The following is a 21,903-nucleotide window of genomic DNA, read 5'->3' as shown; positions in this document are numbered from 1 at the left end:
GAAAATCTAATCAATTGTTCAGATGGGTCCAAATGTTTAGAAAGTGCCTGGGGAATTTTCTGATGGAAAACTACAACCAGATCTGTTTTTGCTGCCATTGCACAGAGAATGATGTCACTGGAGCCTGAATGTCTAGTAGAAAAGGCAGGTCCACATAAGCTGCTTTCATAGGAAAATGAAATGACTGATTACATCTCAAAGTAATTTTAACTGCTGCCAACAATAACAAAGGCAGCTACCACTGTTGTTTAAAGGGCCCTTGGTTCCTCCTGAGCTTTTTTCCATGTATGGCTTAATTATCATCCATACTTTTATTTTCTTCCATGTATGTTTAACGTGCACCTGCCATGTGCAAAGTGCTGTGTTAGGCACTTGGGGGAGGGATGGATACAGAAAAATCACATGGAGACTCTGATCTCAAGGAGCTTCTGTTCTAGTAGGGGAGCTCAGACATGTGCCAGGACTACCAGAAAACGTGCTGGTCAGCGGAGGCCTGCCGAGAGAGGCCTGAGAAAGCGTTTGGGGGAGAACAGAGAGAGACGTCATGTCTGGATGCTGTCTGGATGTTGAGGTGGAGAAGGGGACCTGGAAGGAGTCAATTTCAAGGCGGGAATGGGAAGGTGGATGCTTCTGGTTAAATGGGGCAGGAGAACCAATGGTTGGCATGGAGTTTATTCACAAGATTAATTTAGAGCCTTTTGTAGTTGCTGTAGTAACAGAGGTGGTTTTTATTGGCAATTGTTGTAGGTATTTGCAGTCCTCACAGATAATGGAAAATGATTTAGATGATATCTTTTAGAGAATTGATTGGGTTCATGCTGTATGTATTTTTCTGCCTGCATAGTGTTAGGCTTATTATATTGTGAAAAATATATATTGAATAAGAGTTAACGATGCCTGGAAAGAAAAGTAGGAACTGTGACACAAAATCCAATGAGAATACAAATGTCTTTTCTAAGAGATAGCTCTCTTGTCTGATTCTGGCAATAGTTTTCTGACTTGGCAAGTTTTCCATTTCCAACCCAAATATAGCCAAAGAATGAGTTACAGGAGACAGTTTCTGAAGTCTTTACCAATACTATCATTTGGGCTTTGGGAATTTAAGCACCAACAGTGTTCTCAGGCAATGTCATGTGTGCAATCACAACAGCCCTGAATTTTACTTTTTCAGGGGTTGTGGGAGGAAGGGCAGCAAGGTAGAACCAATTGACAGTTGATGAGGACAGTTCAAATGGTGGGGACAGTTTGTGCAAAACAAAATCAAAATGTGCTTTTAAAACCTAGATGCTTGAGTGCAGTCCCTGTGTTTTTTTTTTTTAATTCAATTTTATTGAGATATATTCACATACCATACAATCATACAAAGCGTACATTCAGTTGTTCACAGACCCATTATATAGTTGTGCATTCATCACCAAAATTAATTTTTGAACATTTTCATTCCCGCATACACAAAAATAATAAGAATAAAAATTAAAGTGAAAAAGAACAATTAAAGTAAAAAAGAACACTGGGTGCCTCCCACCCCCCCCCCCTTTTTCTACTCATCCATCCATACACTGGACAAAGGGGAGTGTGGTCCATATGGCTTTCCCAATCACATCATCACCCCTCATAAGCTACATTTTTATACAATTGTCTACAAGATTCAAGGGTTCTGGGTTGTAGTTTGATAGTTTCAGGTATCCACTGCTAGCTATTCCAATTCATTAGAACCTACAAAGGGTTATCTATATTGTGTGTAAGAGTGCCCATCAGAGTGACCTCTCGGCTCCTTTTGGAATCTCTCTGCCACTGAAACATTTCATTTCTTTTCACATCCCCCTTTTGGTCAAGCAGATGTTTTCCATCCCATGATGCCAGGTCTAGATTCCTCCCTGGGAGTCATATTCCATGTTGCCAGGGAGATTTACTCCCCTGGGTGTCAGATCCCACGTAGGGGGGAGGGCAGTGAGTTCACCGGCCAAGTTGGCTTAGCTAGAGAGAGAGGGCCACATCTGAGCAACAAAGAGGCATTCAGGAGGAGGCTCTTAGGCACAATTATAGGGAGGCCTAGCCTCTCCTTTGCAGCAACAGTCTTCTCAAGGGCAAGTCCCGTGGTAGAGGGCTCAGCCCATCAAACCACCAGTCCCCTATGTCTGTGAGCACATCAGCAGCCATCGAGGTGGGGAAGCCCAACACCCCTGCATTCTCCACTAGCTCCTCAGGGAAGTTCTGCATATTTTTTTCATTTTTTTTTTTTTTTACTTTTTTTAAAAATTATTAACTATATAAAATTTTTTTTTTTTTTAAAAAACATACAACATAAAAACATTTCAAACCATAACAAGGGAGTAAGAACCTCCAGTTTTTAAAGGACCCCATGAAAGTTGCTTGCTTCTCTGTGAAGTTTTGAATGAAACCAGATGGAGGCAAAATATGAGTCTCTCCAGCTCTCAGGACTGCTTGCAGGCCCACGGTTGGATTAGAGTTGGTTGCCTGGCCGCAGGATTTGGAATGTCAATTTCACTGAGGAGTTCTGGAGTTATTTCAAGGTGAGCACACCGTGGGCCAGCAGGCCCCTCGCGGATGCTCTGGCTCACCCGTGTGTGGTGAGAGGCATAACAGAGTTTCCAGGGGTTGTCAGTTATTCCACTTCTGGAAGTGGATCGGGCAATTAGCAAGTGCTTTTTGACTGCCTACCCTGGGCCAGGAACCAAGCTGGGTGTGTGAGTACACATGCATCCCTGTGCTCCTGCTCTTGGCCAGGAGGATGGTCCCTTACGAAAGCCAGAGAGGAAGCCCTGGTCCTAGTGACCCAGGTGGCAAAAGACCCTGCAGGGTTCAAATGGAGCAGACATCACTGTGGCCCACGAGGGCTGCTGATATTTTTAAACTTTTTTTTTTTTTAATGGTGGTACTGTGATGGCTTCCTGGGCATGTCAGAGGTGGTCACAGAGGATGAGTTGGACTTGGCAAGGAGGTAGGAAGGTGGACCTGGAAGAGGGAATGGCACTATCCAAAGGCCATTCATGTTTGTGAGCAGGTCAAGCTATCTGCCACAGAGAAAGATTTAAGGACCCCCTAGTCTTTCTTTGCCTTTTCTTTCAGTTTATAATTAAACAAACAAACAAACAAAAACACTTAAGTACTCAAGTTAGTGCATTATTGGATTCCCCAGAGCCTACCACAGTTCCTGGAAATTAATAGGTGCTCAGGAAATACTTGTTGGAGGAGTATTCCGGTTTGCTAATGCTGCTATTTTGCAAAACACCAGAAATGGATTGGCTTTTATAAAGGGGATTTATTTGGTTACGAAGTTACAGTCTTAAAGCCATAAAGTGAAGTAAAGCATCAACAATTGGGTACCTTCACTGGAGAAAGGCTATTGGAATCCAGAAAACCTCTGTTAGCTGGGAAGTCACGTGGCTGGCGTCTGCTTGCTCCTGGGTTGCGTTTCAGCGCCTCTCTCAGTTCCTGTGCATTCTTCAAAGTGTCCCTTGTGGCTGCAGCACCTCTTGTCTGTGAACACTTTTATAGGACTCCAGTGATTCAATTAATACCCACCCTGAATAGGTGGGGCAACACCTCCATGGAAATTATCCAAAGGTCTGGTCCACAGTTGATTGAGTCACATCTGCAAGGAAACAGTCAATCAAAGGATTCCAACGTAATCAACACTAAAACGTCTGCCCCCACAAGATTGGATTAAAAGATCATGGCTTTTTCTGGGGGACATAATATATCTAAACTGGTACAAGGATTAACTTATTCTTTCTAATACTTTTGTGTTTCGTAAGTCTCCCTCCCTGAGATCATGTGTCTGCTGGAGGAAGCTTGGGCAGGGGAAAGAAGCTGCATTCTGAACTCCTGAAATTAGAGCCATGGCCTCTTTGCTCAAGGCTGGCCCTCCCCTAAAACTGCCCATTACTCCCCGAGCCTGCAAGCCTGGAGTTCTGGGCCTGCACCCCACTTCCCCACTCACAGAACTTGGCTGGGAAGATCAGTAACTAATCTCTGCTCAGTTGTCTCAACTGTAAAATGGAGATAATAATAATTATGTCATAATTGTTAGGATTAGATAAAAGGACATTGGAAACTTTTAGATGGTTTTATTTTTCTTTAAGTCTCTTTCCTGTTGGCCTCTTTGGCTGGGAATCCTGCCCGAAATGCTGGGCACTCTTAAGGAAATAGCATAGAAGTTATGTCCTAGGCAATGACCTTTTCCTTCTCTAGCCAGGGTTGGCTGAGGGACCCTGAGCTAAATAACAGAGGCATTTTCAGCAGGGACAATAGAGATGTAACTGCTGTTCTCTCAAAGCCGATGCTGAAGTGCGGATGGCCCAGCCTCATGGTTCAAGGCTGGTGCATAAGAGAAGAATGAACCATGGGGTTTTGCTTTTCATCTTTGAAGGGCATGAGCTAAGTGAGGGAAAAGTACATCCATCCAAGAATTGTAGGAAGGTAGAAAACAGGGCTCCAGGGCTAGAACATGGGCAGCTAAATTAGATGCAGACTTTTTATTACCTTGGGAAAAGTAGAGGTGCCTTGTACTCCTAATTTGAAAAATTGCCTTCTGAATCTTTGATACGTTTTTATCTTTTTTTAAAATATATAACAGCAAAACAAAGGTAGAAAAGTTCAGCTAGGTATAATTTCTACAAACTCTTTTTTGCTTAACTCTTTGCACAGTAATCATTTTACTATGCAATAGTTTCACCAGGGAGAGAAACCATACAGATTTTCATTTCCCACATTGAAATAAAGGAAATGTTTGTACCTTTGGCCACCTTTCCATAGCACTGATGGCCTTTAACTATTAAGATGACAGCAGCAGCTCACCATTCTGTTAGTACATTATATACATTTTCTTTCGCATGTCCCTGCCTTTGCTTCTGCGGTCCTCTGTTGGGAATGCCCTTCTTCTAGTTTCTACTTGGGGAAATTCTATGTTAATTTTCCAGGGCCAGCTCAAAGCCTTCCTTCATCGTCAGGGTAAAACAAATCCTTCCTTTCTTTAATTAGCCTTCTTCATAGCTGTCATCACCCTAGAAGTGAGTTCTTCAAGGGCAGGGACCCATCTGAGGTGGCTTGTACCCCAGAAAAGCATGTTCTCAAACTTAATCCATCCCTGTAAGTGTGAACTCTTGTAAATGGGACCTTTTGATGAGGTTACTTCAGTTAAGTTGTGGCCCAACTGAAGCAGGATGGGTCTTAAACCTATTACTGAAGGTCTTAAAGGGGAGGCCACAGAGAGAGAGAGAGAGAGAGAGAGAGAGAGAGAGAGAGAGAGAGAGAGAGGAGAGCCAGAGAGAGCCAGAGGGAACAGTCAGAAGCTGAACATCAGTGGAGAGAAGGGAGAAGCCAGCAAAGGCCACCATGTGAGAGAGAAGCCAAGGACCAAGGATCGCCACAGCCAGCCCCAGAATGCCACTGTCTTCTGTGAGAAAACCTTGCCTAGATGATGCCTTGATTTTGGAATTCTCCTGGCCTAAAATCGTGAGCCAATAAATTCCCATTGTTAAAGCACAGTATTTGCGTCAGTGGCCAGGAAACTAAAACATCGTTTCATTTGTCTTTATGTCCAGCACAGAGAACAATACCTGCCACAGAATGGGGGCTTAGTAATTATTTAATCAACAGATCCAGAGCAGTTATGCAGAATAGTAGATTTAAAAACTGCTACGCACTATAAGAAGTCTGATTTAGAATAATATTTTTGTTCAAATCAAAGCTTATACAGAGGCATACATAGTTTGCTGCACATCTCCTCTCTGGTAGTTCCCCAAATTCTCATTTACTCGTTTCATCACAAAATGTCAGAAATGTCAGACCATAGGAAAGGGCAGGGATATTTATGTTTTGTTCACATCTGTTTTCTCAGCACTTAGAACCATTCGTATATCTTAGTAGTCACTCAAGAAACATTTATTAAATTAACAAATAAGGCTTTAGTCCAATACCTCCTTTACAAATGGAGAAACTAAGGACCAAAAGGCTGTCATTGACCAGCACTTAATGGTTCAGAGGTTCCCAAAAGAAGGAATCAGGGTGACAGCTCTGATTTGCTGTGCCCTGGAGAGAGTTTGGAAGCAACAGTTGAGGTGTGGGCATCTGGAGGTGAGGGAAGCTGCAAGGGACAGGGCTGTTCTAAAGGTAAGCATGCGAGAGGACTTACCCTGCTTCCCTCCACCCTTATAGTAAACAACCTGACCACCATTTAGAGTTTTGGGGACCTCTGTACTGCTGTCCCATTCCCTTCCCTTGACTAAGCGCTGGGAATTAAGTGTCAAAACTGACACTCAAAGATCAAGGGCATCAAATCAGTCAACATTTCATACTGACTCACTGTACACCATTCAGACCGTCCTCCTCTCACAAACCTAAAATATGTGTGTGTTTTAGAAGTATATGCATTTTCTGTCTGAGATCCTATAAAATCTTCTGTGCTACGCTGTGTGGCCCGAGTTGCTTTAGAAGAAATGAATAGGCCAAAGTGCAAAAGAAGAGTTTTTTTTGTAACTCAAGAAAGGACACTGTTAATTTTAGGATTTGTTAACTCATAATGTGGTAAAAGAGCACAAAACAGACATGGAGGAGAGTTTGGGAACAGGTCCTGTGGGAAATATCCTGTGGTTCATTTATTGCAGCTGACTTGATCTGCATACTTTATACAGCAGGTCCCATTGCCTTTTCCATTTGTAGTTAATACAAGCGTTCTAACTTTAGCATTTGTTACTTGCCATGGGCACAATTAGGAAACTATTATTTACAGATTTTCCTTTGCTGAAAGATTTTTTTTAAAATCCCATATGAATGGTGAGGATGCTAAATAGCGTTTTCAGAGAAGTTTCACTTTTCTTTGTAAAGAGCCTTTGCGATAGGAGTAGGTGAGCATCCAGGGACAGACTTTGATTTTTTTTAAATGTAATTTTTGTTGAGATATATTCACACACTATACAGTCCATCCAAAGTTTATGATCAGTGGCTCACAGTGTCATCACATAGTTGTGCATTCATCACCACAGTCAATTTTAGAACATTTTCATTACTCCAAACAAATAAAAAATAAAAATCTAAAAGGAAACCCAAAACAGCCCATATCCCTTATTCCCCCCTACTGTTGACCCATAGTATTGGTGTGGTACATTTGCTACTGTTGATGAAAGAATATTAAGGTATTGCTGTCAACTATGGTCCATAGTTTGCAATAGGTATATTTTTTCCCCATATACCCCTCTATTATTAACTCCTTGTAAGAGTGTCATACATTTGTTCTAGTTCATGAAAGAACTTTTTTATATTTGTACTGTTAATAAGTATCATCAACAACAAGATTCATGTGTTATACATTCCTATGTTTTAATCTCTAGCTTTCCTTCTGGTGACATCCATGACTCTAAACTACCCCTTTCAACCCCATTCACTCACAATTCAGCACTGTTAATTATACTCACAATAACGCGACACCGTCACCTCTGTTCAACCTAGCTAAACATTCTGTACATATTAAGCAACTGCTCCACATTCTTTAGCCTCATTCTAGATTTTATGTCTATGAAGTTACATATTATAATTAGTTCATATTAGTGAGATCATACAATATTTTTCCATTTGTAGTCTGGCTTATTTCACGCAACATAATGTCCTCAAGTTTCATCCATATTGTCACATGCTGAATTCAGGACTTCATTTCTTCATACTACTGAATAATATTCCATTGTATATATACACCACATTTTGTTTATCCATTCATCAGTTGATGGAGACTTGGATTGTTTTCATCTTTTGGCAATTGTGAATGATGCCGCTATGAACATTGCGTGCAGATGTCTGTTCATGTCCCTGCTTTCAAACCTGGGTATATACTGAGGAGCAGGATTGTGGGAAAGTAAGGCAACTCACTTAGCTTTCTGAGGAACCGCCAAACCATCTTCCCCAAGCTGTCCCGTTTTACATTCCCACCAGCTGTAAATAAGTGTTCCTATTTCTCCATATCCTTTGTAACACTTGTAGTTTCCTGTTTAACAGTGCCCATTAAGTAGGTGTGAAATAATCTCTTATTGTGGTTTTTGATTTGCATTTCCCTAATAGCTAGTGAAGCTGAGCATCTTTTCATGTGCTTTTTAGCCATCTGTATACTCCTTGAAAAGATGTCTGTCTGTGTCTTTAGTTCATTTGTTAATTGGATTGTTTGTCTTTTTATTGTTGAGTTGTAGGATTTCTTTATATAGTCTGGATATCAAGGCCTTGTCAGATATGTGGTTTCCAAATATTTTCTCCCATAGGGTTGGTTGCCTTTTCACCCTTTTGACAAAGTCCTTTGTAGCCGAGAGGTATTCAATTTTGAGGAGGTCCCATGTATCTATTTTTTTTTCTCTTGTTCCTTGCGCTTCAGTGGGTTTTGAGGAGAACCCCTGACAAGTTTGTGACGTGGGATTTGGAAGCGGAGGAGGAAGGAACAGATGCATGTCACCTACTTGTTTATCTGGTGGCCTGTTTCTACTTTGCCCCATCACTGTGAGCAAGGCCTGCTGGGAACAGCAGTCTTACCCTGAAAACCCAATTTGACATGTTTTAGAGCCTTCAGATATATACCAATTTGGCAGCTGCATAAGTTGTAAATAATGGGTTAATGTGCAGCTTGGGGGAGACCCTCCTCACCTCCAACCTTGGTGAGGGGAAAGTGAAGAGGAAAATTTTGATCATGTGAGTGAAAAGATTCCAAGAGTGAAGGTGAGTGGTTGATAATATACATATATAACTTTTCACATAATTGGCTCCCTTGATGAGGAAAATGTTCTTGATTTTTCCATCGTAAGTCATTGGTAATTTCCTGTGACATAGGAAAGGGAACTCAAGGTCAGATTCTTATAAACACTTTCCAGACCCAGATTTGTAATTTTGTAGCTCCTTGATGTTTGTAATTGGATGCTATGGCTTGAGAAGGTTGGGATTGATTGGATTCAGGCTATTTCCATTTCAGTGCTTTTCAGAAAGGGGATTGAATTGCAGACCTTTTCCTCCGCTGGCAGAGAAAAATTCTGTTTGTTACAGGGAACTTTTTACTGAACTAGTGAACTAAGAAAAAATCCATTGGGTTGGAAATCCAGTAGGTTATAAAACAGAAGAGTCATAGTTTTCAGTTGACGTTTATGAGTGCCCATCGACTATGTCCAGCCCAGTGCTAAGAGTTGAGGTTACAAAGAAGAGAATGCGGTATTCCCCACCCTTGAGAAGTTCATAGTGTCTGAATCCCATTGAGTGTTTGCTAAAAATGCAATTCTGGAGTCCACCAGAACCTCTAAGAGTGGGTGATTCTTGTGCCCGATACCAATATTGTGTTTAAGCACTGTGGTTTTCTGGGACTCCTGTGACAGGAGGAAGGCAGCCACAGCTTTCTTGCCAACCCAACCCCCCCCCCCCTCCAAAGGATGCTCCTAAGGCTTTGGGGAAATGGAAAGGATATATATCAATATATGGAAATCAATAGCCTTCACATATACAAACAGTAATGAGTTAAAGGACATAACAGTAGAGAAAACCCTGATTACCATTTAACACAATCAGAATTACAAGGATACATGTTTTACAAAGCTAGACAAGTTGATACTAAAATTCGTATGGAAAAAAACATGCAAGAATAGCCAAGAAAACACTTAGAAAATTGAGGCTATTAGCCCTACTACACATTAAAAAATATTATAAAAACTTCTAAAATTAAAATATTGTGGTACTGGAGCATAAATAGACAAACCATTAGAACAGAATAAGAAGTTCAGAAATAAACCCAAGAAAATATGGAAATTTAGTCTATGAGTGTGGTGTTTTAGATCACAGGGGCGAAGATGGACTTTTCAATAAATGATGTTGGGACAAATGGGTAGCCATTTGGAAAGAAGATAAGATTAGATCCATACCTTATGCCATAGACAAATTGATCAGGGATCTAAATGTGGGAAAAAAAAAAAAAGAAACCAAAAAACACTAGAGGAAAACACAGGAAATTTCCCTTTTACTCCATTGTAGGGAAAACCTTTTAACTCTGGTAGAATCCTGAGACAATAAAAGAAAAGTTTGATAAACCTGGCTACATAAAAATAATGAATTGCTTGGCAAATAAATACAATAAACACAATCACAAGATAACTGACAAACTGGGAGAGAATATGCATAGCATATCACAGATAAAGGATATAATGTGTTGCATATATTTGTACATATATGTGTGTGTGCATCTCCTAAAAATTGAGGGACAAAATTGAGGGTGTAAAAGCCCAATAGAACAAATGGAAAAAGTGGGGGAAGAAACATTAATTTATAAAAAGTCATAAAACAGTCCTTAAACATATGAAAAGGTATTTGCCTCACTCATAATTAGAGAAATGCAAATAAAAACTCACTGAGATACCATTTCTCATCATCAGATTGGTGAAAATTAAAGAGTATGCAACACATTCTGTGGGCACGGCTGTGAGAAAACAGGAACTCTCATACATTGCTGGTGAGAATACAGACTTAGTGTAATTCTTTTGGTGAATTTTGCAATAACAAAACTACACATGTACTTATTATTTGACTCAGCAGCCCCAATTCTAGGACGCTGCATTGAAAATATGCACCCACCAATACAAAACTCCATACGCACAGGCTGTATCCTTGCAGCATTGTTTGTAAGGGCAAAATAGTGGAAACGACCTAAATGTTCACACAAAGGAGAACTGGTGAATAAACTATGGCACATCCATACAGTGAAGGACTATGTAACTGTATGAAGGACTGAGGAAGACAATAAACCGATGAGGATTTCCAGGATACACAATTAAATGAGAAAAGCAAAATGAAAGAAGACGAAACATAGGAAAGATAAATGAGAGATAATTGAGATTGGTTATCTATGGGGAGTAAGAGAGAACAGGGTGGAAAAGATAGAAGAATGAGATTGGGGTGGAGGGAAAGTTGGGGAATAAATAACTTCTCTGAAGATTGACCCTTTTAATTGTATAGTATCTGACCTTTAGACCCATGTTAAAAAAGAAAATTAAAATGAACAAGGCGGGGAGGGGGGAGCGGTTTGCAATATACAATACAGAAGTCAGTGATCCTAACCACATTATAAGTAGGTAACATAACCACATCAACAGGCTTGGGGAAACAACTAACTTAAGTAACTTTTGGAAAACAATACTTTGACCAAATACTCTAAAGCTAAAGACAAAAAGAACTGCACATAAATATCAGACTCTGCTCAGTAGGGTTTAAAATGTTTTCCCACAGGTATGGGTTACTGATTTCAAAATTACTTTATATGTATCCTAACACTGAGTAAATAAATAAGTAAACAAATAAATATTTTGTAGATAATGACAGCCAGGTTTCTCAGTGTTGGAGAAAGGAGTTACAAATAAGGAAAGGAGTTATTTGTTGTAGTTTTGTCAAGATGTTAACATTTGGGAAATCTGAGGGAAGGATATGCAGGAATTCTTTGTAATTTTCTTTGGTATGTCTGAAACTATTTTAAAAGAAAAGTTAAAAAATTGAAAGAAATGGCCAATAAATATAAGAAAAGGTGCTCAACCACAATAATAATCAGAGAAATGAAAATTAAAATGAGACTTTCTTTTCTGCCCATTGTGAGGAACCAACCACCAGAGACGAGACTGAGTTCAGGCCGGAGTTGATTTGCAGAGACAGGGAACCGCCCCGGCAGTGCACCAAATGGCATCTGCAGCAGCCGTTGCAGGGAGAAGGGACTATATAGGCAGGTTCGTGTGCGGGAACATGCGAGGAGGAGGAGAAGTTCGATTTGGCTTCTTGTTAGAAGTTTAGGAAGGTCTCGGTTCAGCTGTTTGACGTCAGTTCATGGGAGTTGTTATCTTTTTTGTTTCCTTTGAGGAGGCTGGACTTATCATTCCGGTCTTTGGGGTAGGGGAGTTTGAGGGGCAGCGGTGGGGCTTCTGTAACGACTTCCTGCTGAGAAGGGCTGTAATTGTTTGAGGTGGGGAATGGGGGTCGATATGGGGAATTTTTGGGAAGCAGCAGAAGTTGGGTGGCTACAAAGGTGGAGATGTCTTTTGAGACTTTTTCAGTGAGATTAGTGAGTAACTTTAAGAAGCAAGGGGCGAACAGTGCAGCAAGAAGTAGGAGTAGGAGTGGGGTGGGCAAGGGGAGGGGTTGTTTTTGTGGTTGTGTCTGAAGTAGGATTCGATCTTCAAGTTGGACTTTTGACGCTGTTGAGGGGATGGGGCTTGGAAGTAGGGAGTTTGCATGTTGTCAGAGGAGGGCCCTGAGTTTGCATAGGGCTGGGAAGTCTTCTCCTTTGGATGAAGAGGCTGGTGGGAGATTTCCTAGGAGGAAGGGTTTTCCATACATTAGCTCAAATGGGCTGAGGAGGGAGGGTTGTCTGGGAATTGCTCCTTAGTGGGGTAAGTGCGAGAGGTAAAAGTTGGGTCCAGGGGGTATGGAGCTCTGCTGTAAGTTTGGTGAATTGTGTCTTTAATGAGTGATTGGCTTTTTCTACTCTTCCTGAGGATTGGGGGCAATAGAGGATGTGGTGGCTCCAGGTGACTCCTAAGGCTTGGGAAACACCTTGAGTTAGTTGAGATATGAAGGCAGGGCTATTGTTGGACTGAATGGACTGGGGGATTCCGAATTGAGGGATGATTTCGGATAGGAGTATGGAGACACTGTCTTTGGCTTTTTTGGAGGAGACAGGGAAGGCTTCTATCCACCCAGAGAAAGTGTCAACTAGTGTGAAGAGGATTTTTTTCTTTTTGTCAAAAAGCATATGGGTGTAGTCAATTTGCCAGTTTTGCCTGGGGAAGTGGCCAAGGGCTTGATGTAATTTTCCTTTTACTGGGGCTAGGGCTCCTTGAGGGGAGACAGTGGAGCAGATTTGGTAGGTTGCAGTAACTTGGCTTAAGATGGAAAAGAGTCGGGGGCAGTAGATTATAGGTTGTAGGAAGGTGGCGAGGGGCTTGGGGCCTGTGTGGAAGAGGTTGTGTAGGAGAGTGAGGATATATTCTTCCTGGGAAAGAGGGAGGATGATTTTTCTATTGAGGGAGTACCATCCGTGGGAAATGGGGTAATTGTTTTTGGAGTATTGTTGAATTTTGCTGGTGGAATGGGAGGGGGAGATGTTGGGAAACAAGGAGGCTAGTAAGTGGGTGGGTGGGGGTAGTACAGTGGCAGCCTTTGAATGTTTGTATACTAAGTTGTTTCCATTGGCAATGGGAGAAGGAAGTGATTCGTGTCCCCTGCAATGGATGAAGGAGACTGTTTTGGGAAGGGATCTACATCAAGGAGTTTTTTAATGAGGGACCCATTGGTTATAGGGGTGTCATTTGCATTAAGAAATCCTCATTCATTCCAGGTAGCGGCATAATTGTGTATGATGTGATAGGTGTACTATGAGTCAGTGTATATATTGGTGGGAACGTTGCTTATGAGTGAGAGAGCACGGGTAAGGGCAGTGAGCTCTGCCTTTTGTGATGAGGTGTTGTGGTGTAGACTGGCTTTTTTGATGACTGTGTTGGGTGATTGGACGATTCCATACCTGGCTACGCGGTTTCCTTGATGTAAGTATGAGCTTCCATCTATAAACCAATTTTGGGCGGGGTGTGGGAGCGCATGAAGGGAAATGATAGGGTGGGGGTGTTGGGTCAGTTGAATGGATTCCATGCAGTTGTTTGTAATGGGATCGGGTAAGGGTAGGAGCGTGGCACGGCTGAGCTTGCTAGGAGCTTCTAGGATGAGACAGGATCGGGTAATGAGGGTGAGGTGGAATTCTTGGGCTTCTGATGGTGAGAGGAGGTTGAGTATTTTGGGGGAGGTAAGGTCGCCTAGATGGTGAGAAGCATGTATGGTGAGTGGGGCTTGAAGGATGAGTTTGTTGGCTTCTTGGGTAAGAGTGGCTGCTGCAGCTAATGCTTTGAGGCAAGTGGGCTGTCCCTTGTGGTGGGGCGTAGCTGTTTTGAGAGGTAGGCAACAGGCTGAGGTTTATTATTTACAAGTTGGGTGAGAAGGCCGAGAGCAGTGTTGCGTTACTTGGCAGTATAAAGGTGGAAGGGAAGGTCGAAATTTGGAAGGAGAGGACGGGTGCTGAGAGTATGCTTGTTTTAGGGTTTGGAAGGGCTTGTTGCTAGGAGTGGAGGAGTTGAGGGGTTGAGGTGCTCCCTTGGCGGCTTGGTACAGGGGATGGGCTAAAAGGGCAAAATTGGGGATCTATATGTGGGAGAAACCGGCTACACCTAGGAAGGACAGGATTTCTTGTTTTGTGCTTGGACAAGGCATATTGGATATGAGAGATTTATGGCTAAATGTGATGGACCGGGAGGAGGGTGTGGGGGTTAAACCTATGTAAGTAACTTCTGGCTGTGCTATTTGGGCTTTGGGTTGTGAGAGGCAGTACCCCTTGGAGGCGAGAAAGTTGAGGGATACGGTGGATTTGAGGCAGGCTACTTTGGTGGGACTACAGATAAGGAGGTCATCTACATATTGAAGAGCGGTTGAATTGGTCTTTTTAAACTCTAGAAGGTCTTTGGCTGGGGCTTGGCTGAAGAGATGAGGGGAGTCTGAATCCTTGGGGAAGGACTGTCTAAGTAAGCTGGGAGGAATGATTGGTATCGGGGTTGGTCCAGGTGGAGGCGAAGAGTTTTTGAGATGCTGGGTGTAGGGGGAATGTAAAAGAGGCACCTTTAAGGTCTAGGACAGAGAAATAGGAGGTGTTGGAGGGAATGCGAGCGAGGAGCATGTAAGGGTTCGGTACTACTGGGTGAATGGGAATAACTGCTTGGTTTATGGCACGGAGGTCTTGGACTAGGCAGTAGGAGCCATCGGGCTTTTCTACATGCAGGATGTGAGTGTTGCAGGGGGAGTTGGTAGGTAGAAGTAGGCTTTTTGAGAGTAGCTTATTAATAATGGGTTTTAGTCTGCGGAGATGGACTGGAGAGATGGGGTATTGGGGGACAGAGGGGAAGTGATTTTTGTTTTTTAATTAGATCAGTTCAGGTGAGTGGTGGTGGGCAATGGATACGTTGTTTGTATCCCACACCAGAGGGTTAACGTTTAGGAGGAGCAGGGGTTTGTCTTCTGGTGGGGTTTTAGGGATGGATAGAGAGAGGACGAGGATACTGTCAGGCGGCCTGCTGTGTGGTAATTGTAAATTGATAGTGACGTTGAGGGTGCTTAGGCTGTCCCTACCTAGAAGAGGAATGGGACAGTGCAGAATGACATGAAATGAGTGCATGAAGACCAGGTCTTCATATTGGCAGCTTAGGGGAGGGTTGAGGGGTGCATCTGGGTGTGAAGGAGGTTCCCTCGACCCCCATGACCTGAGTGGCAGAGCCTTCGGTGGGCCCTGGATAGGAATTTAGAGTGGAGTAAGTGGCCCCCGTGTCCAAGAGAAAGGTAAGAGGCTTACCTTTGATTAAAAGAGTTACCCAAGGTTCCTGATTTTCAATGTAAATGGGGGCCAGTGGTGGCCTCGGCCCCATCAGTCCTCTGAGAATGCCGAGGAGTTCAGCTGCAGCAGCTGTTTGGCTGGATGTCTGCGAGCCTAGAGGGGTTTGGGGACAGTCCATTTTCCAGTGGCCCTGCTGTCCACATAGAGGGCAGGACCTGGTGGGTGGTCAAGGGTTTTGTCACTGTTTAGCCCAGAGGCCCATAGTGTTACATCTGAAGCAGGGACCGGGTGGGACACGGGTGGCTTGTTCAGCTAGCTTTTTTGCCTCCTGACCGCCCAAAAGGGCGCTTGCAATCATTTGGAGATTGGCCCTTTTTTCTTCGTTTTCACTGGCCACCCTATTTTTCAATACTTTGAAGGCAGCTGCCATTAGGACTTGCTGGGGGGTGAGGAGACCCTCCTTGAACTTTTTTAGTTTGTGTCTGATGTCGGAGCTAGCTTGGGAGATGAAGAATGAGTTGAGCCAAAGGCAGCCTTCAGGGCTGTCTGGGGTAAGGTGGGTGTGGGCCAGCAAGGCCTCTGTGAGCCGGGCTATGAACTGGGCAGGGTTTTCGGGAGGTTCTTGAAAGACTTCTTTAAGTTTATCAAAATTGATAGTTTTGAGTGACGCTTTTTCCAAGCCGGCTATAATGCAGGTTTGGAAGTGGTTGTGTTTTTTTAAGTCGGGATGATTTGCTTGGTAGTCCCATCCCAGGTCTACCCGGGGGACTGCCTGTTCTCCTGTCTGTGGTGTGTATAGTGTCTGCATGTTGCCTGGCCGCTTGCCAGACCCTCTCTCTCTCCTCGGGAAGTCGGGTGGAGTTAAGGATCATAAAAAGGTCTTGCCAGGTAAGGACGTAGGACTGGAGGAGGTAGGTAAACTGCTTGATATAGTGAGAGGGGTTGGTGGAAAAACGGCCTAACGTTTGTTCTACTTGGGACATGTCGCCTAGGGAGAAGGGGACATGCACTCTAACAACACCTTCTGTGCCAGCTACTTTGCATAGGGGTAGGAGAGGTTGAGGGGCCTGGTTTTGGGGATGTGGTGAAGGCGGCGGTGGGTTCTAGAATGGGTTTCAGAGGGAGTGGGGGAAGGGGGTCCTGAGGACAGGGTGTTGTCGGCTGGATTTGGTTGGGAGGGGTGTGCCTCTGGTGGGTCGGAAGCGGGATTAGTTGGCACGGCTGGGGGCAGTTGGTCTGGGACGGCAGGAGGGGCTATCTAATTGGTGGAGTTTGGTCAGCTGGATTGAAGTCGTTAGAGGGATTAGGGTAAGAAGGCAGCATTGGCGTTTGGGAGGGAGGGCGGAGAGGGGCTGTAGGGGGGGTTTTGGCTACTGAGATATGGTAAGTGGAGCGGGATTTACAGAGAAGGATGGGAGTGGAGAGAGAAGAAGGCCCGAATGTATGGAACCTCACCCCAGTTTCTGGTTAGATAGATAAAATTATCAAGATCCCAGAGGATATTAAAATCAAAAGTACCATTTTCTGGCCACTGGGACCCATTATCTAATTTGTACTGTGGTTAGGATGTGTTGCAATAGAATGTGAGCTGTTTAGGTTCAACATGGGCCCGTAGCCCATGTTGGCTGCAAAATGGCGGGCCGAGAGGTGGGAGTGAGTTCCTTTGGAGGGCCAGGCATCCCTGGGCCTCGTGAGAAACTGAAGTGCAGGAGAGCTTTCGCAGAGAGAAGCCGGCCTCCCGGGTTCAGTCTGGAAACTGAGGCGTGCGCCCACTCTGAGAGGGCGTTTGCTGGAGCCGTGTGGGAGCCCGGTACCGGGGCTTTCGGATTAGAAGAGACCGCCGAGGGGCGAGAAGGACTGGGGAGTCTTCACAGCCAACCAGGACCCCGAGGAGTACTTGGGATTTTTTGGAGTGGCGGGGCGGGGTGAAGTTCCAGTGTATTTTGGGCGGGAAGTGGTCTGTGGTGGAGGCTCCAGCCGGAGAGAGCCCGGGGCCGGGACGGTGACCCAGACCCGCGGGCGGCCCAGGGGAGTTAGCCCAGGCATGCTGCCGTGGCCCACGGCTTCCCCCGCTGCAAGGCCGCACGGGTAGGAACGCGCTTCCCCGACCAGGGCTTCCGCCACTCCGGGATCCCAGGTTTCCGCACCAGATGGGAGGAACCGACCACCGCAGACGAGACTGAGTTCAGGCCGAAGTTTATTTGCAGCGACAGGGAACCGCCCGGGCAGTGCACCAAATGGTGTCTGCACAGCTGTTGCAGGGAGAAGGAACTATATAGGCAGGTTCGCGTGTGCGGAAACATGTGAGGAGGAGGAGGAGTTCGATTTGGTTTCTTGTTATCAGTTCAGGAAGGTCTCAGTTCAGCTGTTTGACGTCAGTTCATGGGAGTTATCTTTTCTGTTTTCTTTGAGGAAGCTGGACTTATCATTCATCTAACTGGCAAAACTTCACAAGATTAATAATATGTGTTGTTCAGGATATCCAGAAATGGGCATTAAACTGTTGGTGGGAGTAGAAACTGGTAAAGCCTTTACATAAGGCCATGCACCATTCTTTCTCACAATTTTAAAGTGCAAAGTACCTAAGTATGTCCTATATAGAAATACTGGGTTCATGCACATTCTAGGAATCTATCCTATATAAATGCTCATGCATAAAGCCCAAATATTTTTATATAGGACATATTTAAGTTATTTCTTGCAGAATTTTTAATAACAAGAAATTGAAAACAATTTAAATACTCATCAGTAGGGTATTGGTTAAATAATTGACAATAAACTATACTGTGATATACTATTCTAGATGTCCTAAAATGGAATGAGCTCTCAAACCAATCATTAAGTGAGAAAAACAGGTTGTATAGCAGTGTATAAAATATGGTCCCATTACTGAAAAAAATACTTGTAAGTAAACACACAATTGTATGTATGTTAAATGTATACAAATATAATTGTAAACAAACTGCTGTCAGGGGTTACTTCTAAGAACGAGAGTATGAGAAGAGGTGAAGGCAGGTTTACAAATTACTTGATTGTTTGCCTCACATCTAGAATGTATTCATTTATATCTTGTGAAATAAAAACAACAAAAATGTACTTTGCACAGGGTGAAATCTGGCCTATGATTGGGTCTGTCCTGGAATATGTCATTGAGGACAAAAGATAGTGGTGAAGAAGTAAAAATTCTATGAAAGGAAAATCTGGTATTGCCTTGGGACTTTGAATTTGTTTGTATTTGAAAAAGGTTTTTTGCTAAAAAAATTAAAAAACTGATAGCGCTTCTGTTGTTTCCTTTTAGTTGGTAGCAGCCATTGTATTTATCAGCTTTGGCATGGTGGCGGCATTCTGTTGTGCCATAGTGGATGGCGTCTTTGCTGCTCAACATATAGTGAGTACTATCTTGAAATCAGTTTTACCATCGTAACTTTCTTTTTTTATTATATATTTTTTATTGTGGAATATAACATATATACATAGAAGTGATAACTTTCCAAGTGCAATTTAACAAGTAGTTAGAGAGCAAATTTCAAAGAATGTTGTGTGTTACGGTTCCATAGTTGCAGTTATTTCCTTATTGTGAAATATAACACATATACAAAAAGGTGGTAACTTTCCAATTACAATTTAACAAGTAGCTATAGAACAAATTTCAAAGGATGCTATGGGTTACAGTTCTACCATTTTAATTCTTCCCTTCTAGCTACTCTAATACCTGAGCAACTAAGAAGAAGAAAATTATATAGAGATTTAGTATTCATAATCCTTCTATTAAATTCCATCTTGTCTGTTGCTTCCCCTTCCTCTAGTTTAATCACTTTCCTGATTGTCAGGGATGTCTAGTCAGTGACCACCCTAAATTGTTCATGCTGAAAAGCGGTGTCAACATTATGTGAAAAGGGGACACATCTAGTCAATATTCTTGAAGAGGCTATTGCCTCTGGGTTTTGGGACTTAGCTGGCATAGGAGCACTCTGAAGGTTTTAAGTTTCTGAAGAATAAATTTAGTGAGTGAAATTTTTATGGAGTCTCAGATAAGGATCTAGGTATTCTTTAGGGTTTTCAGGACCACTGTTGATTTGGTCTTATCATACTATGGCCATTTGGCATATTTGCTGAAGTTTGCGTAGGAGTAACCTCCAGGACAGCCTCTTGACTCTATTTGAATTCTCTTAGCCAAGGAAACCTTACTTTGTTGCCTTTCTTTTCCTCCTTTTGGTCAAAAAGGCATTCTCAAACCCTCCATTGCCAGGGTCAGGCTCATTACCAAAATTCATGTCCCACATTCCCAGGGAGACTCATTCATCTGGGGGGTCTGGTCCCAGGTTGGTGGGAGGGTGATGAATTTATTTGTAGAGTTAGGCTTAGAGAAAGAAAGTCCACATTTGAGCAACAAAAGAGGTTCTCTAGAGGTGACTCCTAGGCATAATTACAGGTAGGCTTAGCCTCCCCTTTACAGCCATAAATTTCACAAGAGCAAGCTTCAATATTGAGGGCTTGACTTATAAAGTAGGGGGTTCCTAAGTTCTCATAGTGTATGTTATATCCATGGTAATCCATCCGTATCTCACATTATCATCACTTAGTTGTATAATCCTTATCACGTTCTATTTTAAACAATTCTTACGACCCAAAACGTCTCATAGCTCTTTTCAGCCCTTAATTATTTGTCCCTAGTATGCAACAGGTAGATTTTTCCCTTATATCATTCTGTTGTCAGCTCTGTGTACCAGCGTCGTACCTTAGAAGTATACCATGCAAGCACCTATCTATATTTGTAGTGCTGATCTGTGGGATACATGCCTTTGAACAACCCCTTTCAATCCTATTTGCCTTCAATACAGCTCTCATACTTATAATACCATTAATAAACAATCATCACCCCCATCCATTTCCATACCTTTGAATTCACCTTCATTAACATATCTGAACATATTAGATTTATCATTCCCCCTTCACTAGCTTCTGTCTATCACTAGGCCCCCATTATTTTACATAATAAGACATTGATTTTACATTGTTCAGGGAGTTCATAGAAGTGGTAACTTACAATATCTCTCCTTTTGTGTCTGACTCATTTCATGCAACAATCATAGAGTAATTCAATGTCTAGTTTTCTGAGAAACTGCCAAATTGTCTTCCACAGCAGCTGTATCATTATACATTCCCACCAGTAATGAATAAGAATTCCAATTTTTCCACATCCTCCATAGCATTTATTGTTTCCTGTTTGTTTAATGGCAGCCATTCTTATTGGTTTGAGATGGTATCTTGTGGTTTTGATTTGCATTTCTGTAATAGCTAGTTAAGATGAACATGTTTTCATGTGTTTTTTAGCCATTTGTATTTCCTCTTTGGAAAAACACCTTTTCATATCTTTTGCCAATTTTATAATTGGGCTGTTTGGAGTGTTGTTGAGTTGTAGGATTTCTTTATATATATTTCATTCACTAAATATGGTAGAATTCCCCTGTGAAGCCATCTGGCCCTGGGCATTTATTTGTGGGAATTTTTTTGATGACTGATTGGATCTCTTTGCTTGTGATTGGTTGGTTGAGGTCTTCTGTTTCTTCTCTGTTAAGCCTAAGTTGTTCATATGTTTCCAGGAAATTGTTGGCATACAGTTGTTCATAGTATCCCCTTATAATTTTTTTAAATTTCTTTGGGATCCGTAGTAATGTCATCTTTCTCATTCATTATTTTGTATATGTGGGTCTTCTCTCTTTTTGATTTTGTCAGTCTAGCTGGGGGCTTGTCCATCTTGTTGATCTTCTCAAAGAACCAACTTTTGATGTTATTTATTCTATTGTTTTTTGTTCTCTATGTCATTTATTTCTGCTTTAATCCTTGTAATTTCTTTTCTTCTACTTGGTTTAGGATTAGTTTTCTGTTCATTTTCTAGCTTCTTCAGTTACTCCATTAGTTCTTTGATTTTGGCTCTTTCTTCCTTTTTGATGTATGCGTTTAGCACGATAAATTTCCCCCTCAGTACCGCTTTTGCTGCATCCCATAGGTTTTGATATATTGTATTTTCATTTTCATTCATCTCTATACATTTAACAGTTTCTCTTGCTATTTCTTCTTTAACCCACTGATTGTTTAGGAGTGGGTTAACCTCCAGGTATTTGTGAATTTTCTAAGTCTCTGATGGTTATTGACTTCTAATTGTATTCCGTTGTGGTCAGAGAATGTGCTTTGAATAATTTCAATTTTTTAAAATTTATTGAGGCTTGTTTTATGTCCCAGCATATGATCTATTCTGGAGAAAGTTCCGTGAGCCCTAGAGAAGTATGTGTATCCTGGTGATTTGGGATGTAATGTTCTATATATGTCTGTTAAATCAAATTCATTTATCAGATTGTTTGGGTTTTCAATTTCCTTATTGGTCTTCTGTCTGGTTGATCTATCTATAGGAGAGAGTGATGTGTTGAAGTCTCCCACAATTATTGTGGAAACATCCATTGTTTCCTTTAGTTTTGCCAGTGTTTGTCTCATGTATTTTATGGCATCTTGATTGGGTGCAT

At 42.4% G+C, this 21,903-nt stretch overlaps 1 protein-coding gene across 1 annotated transcript in view; it reads left to right on the top strand.

Annotated features, from left to right (window-relative positions):
* TMEM255B (transmembrane protein 255B) overlaps positions 1-21,903 on the top strand; it is a 114,208-nt gene that overhangs the window by 38,154 nt on the left and 54,151 nt on the right. The window contains exon 4 of the mRNA XM_037799897.1: positions 18,681-18,770. Coding sequence (XP_037655825.1) covers positions 18,681-18,770 — 90 coding nt within the window. The remainder of the gene's footprint in view (positions 1-18,680; positions 18,771-21,903) is intronic.

Source organism: Choloepus didactylus, chromosome 12 (assembly GCF_015220235.1).
Source record: "Choloepus didactylus isolate mChoDid1 chromosome 12, mChoDid1.pri, whole genome shotgun sequence".
NCBI classification, from domain to species: Eukaryota; Metazoa; Chordata; class Mammalia; order Pilosa; family Megalonychidae; genus Choloepus; species Choloepus didactylus.
Note: the sequence above shows the minus strand (reverse complement) of the source record. Positions and strands in the feature narration are given on the sequence as shown.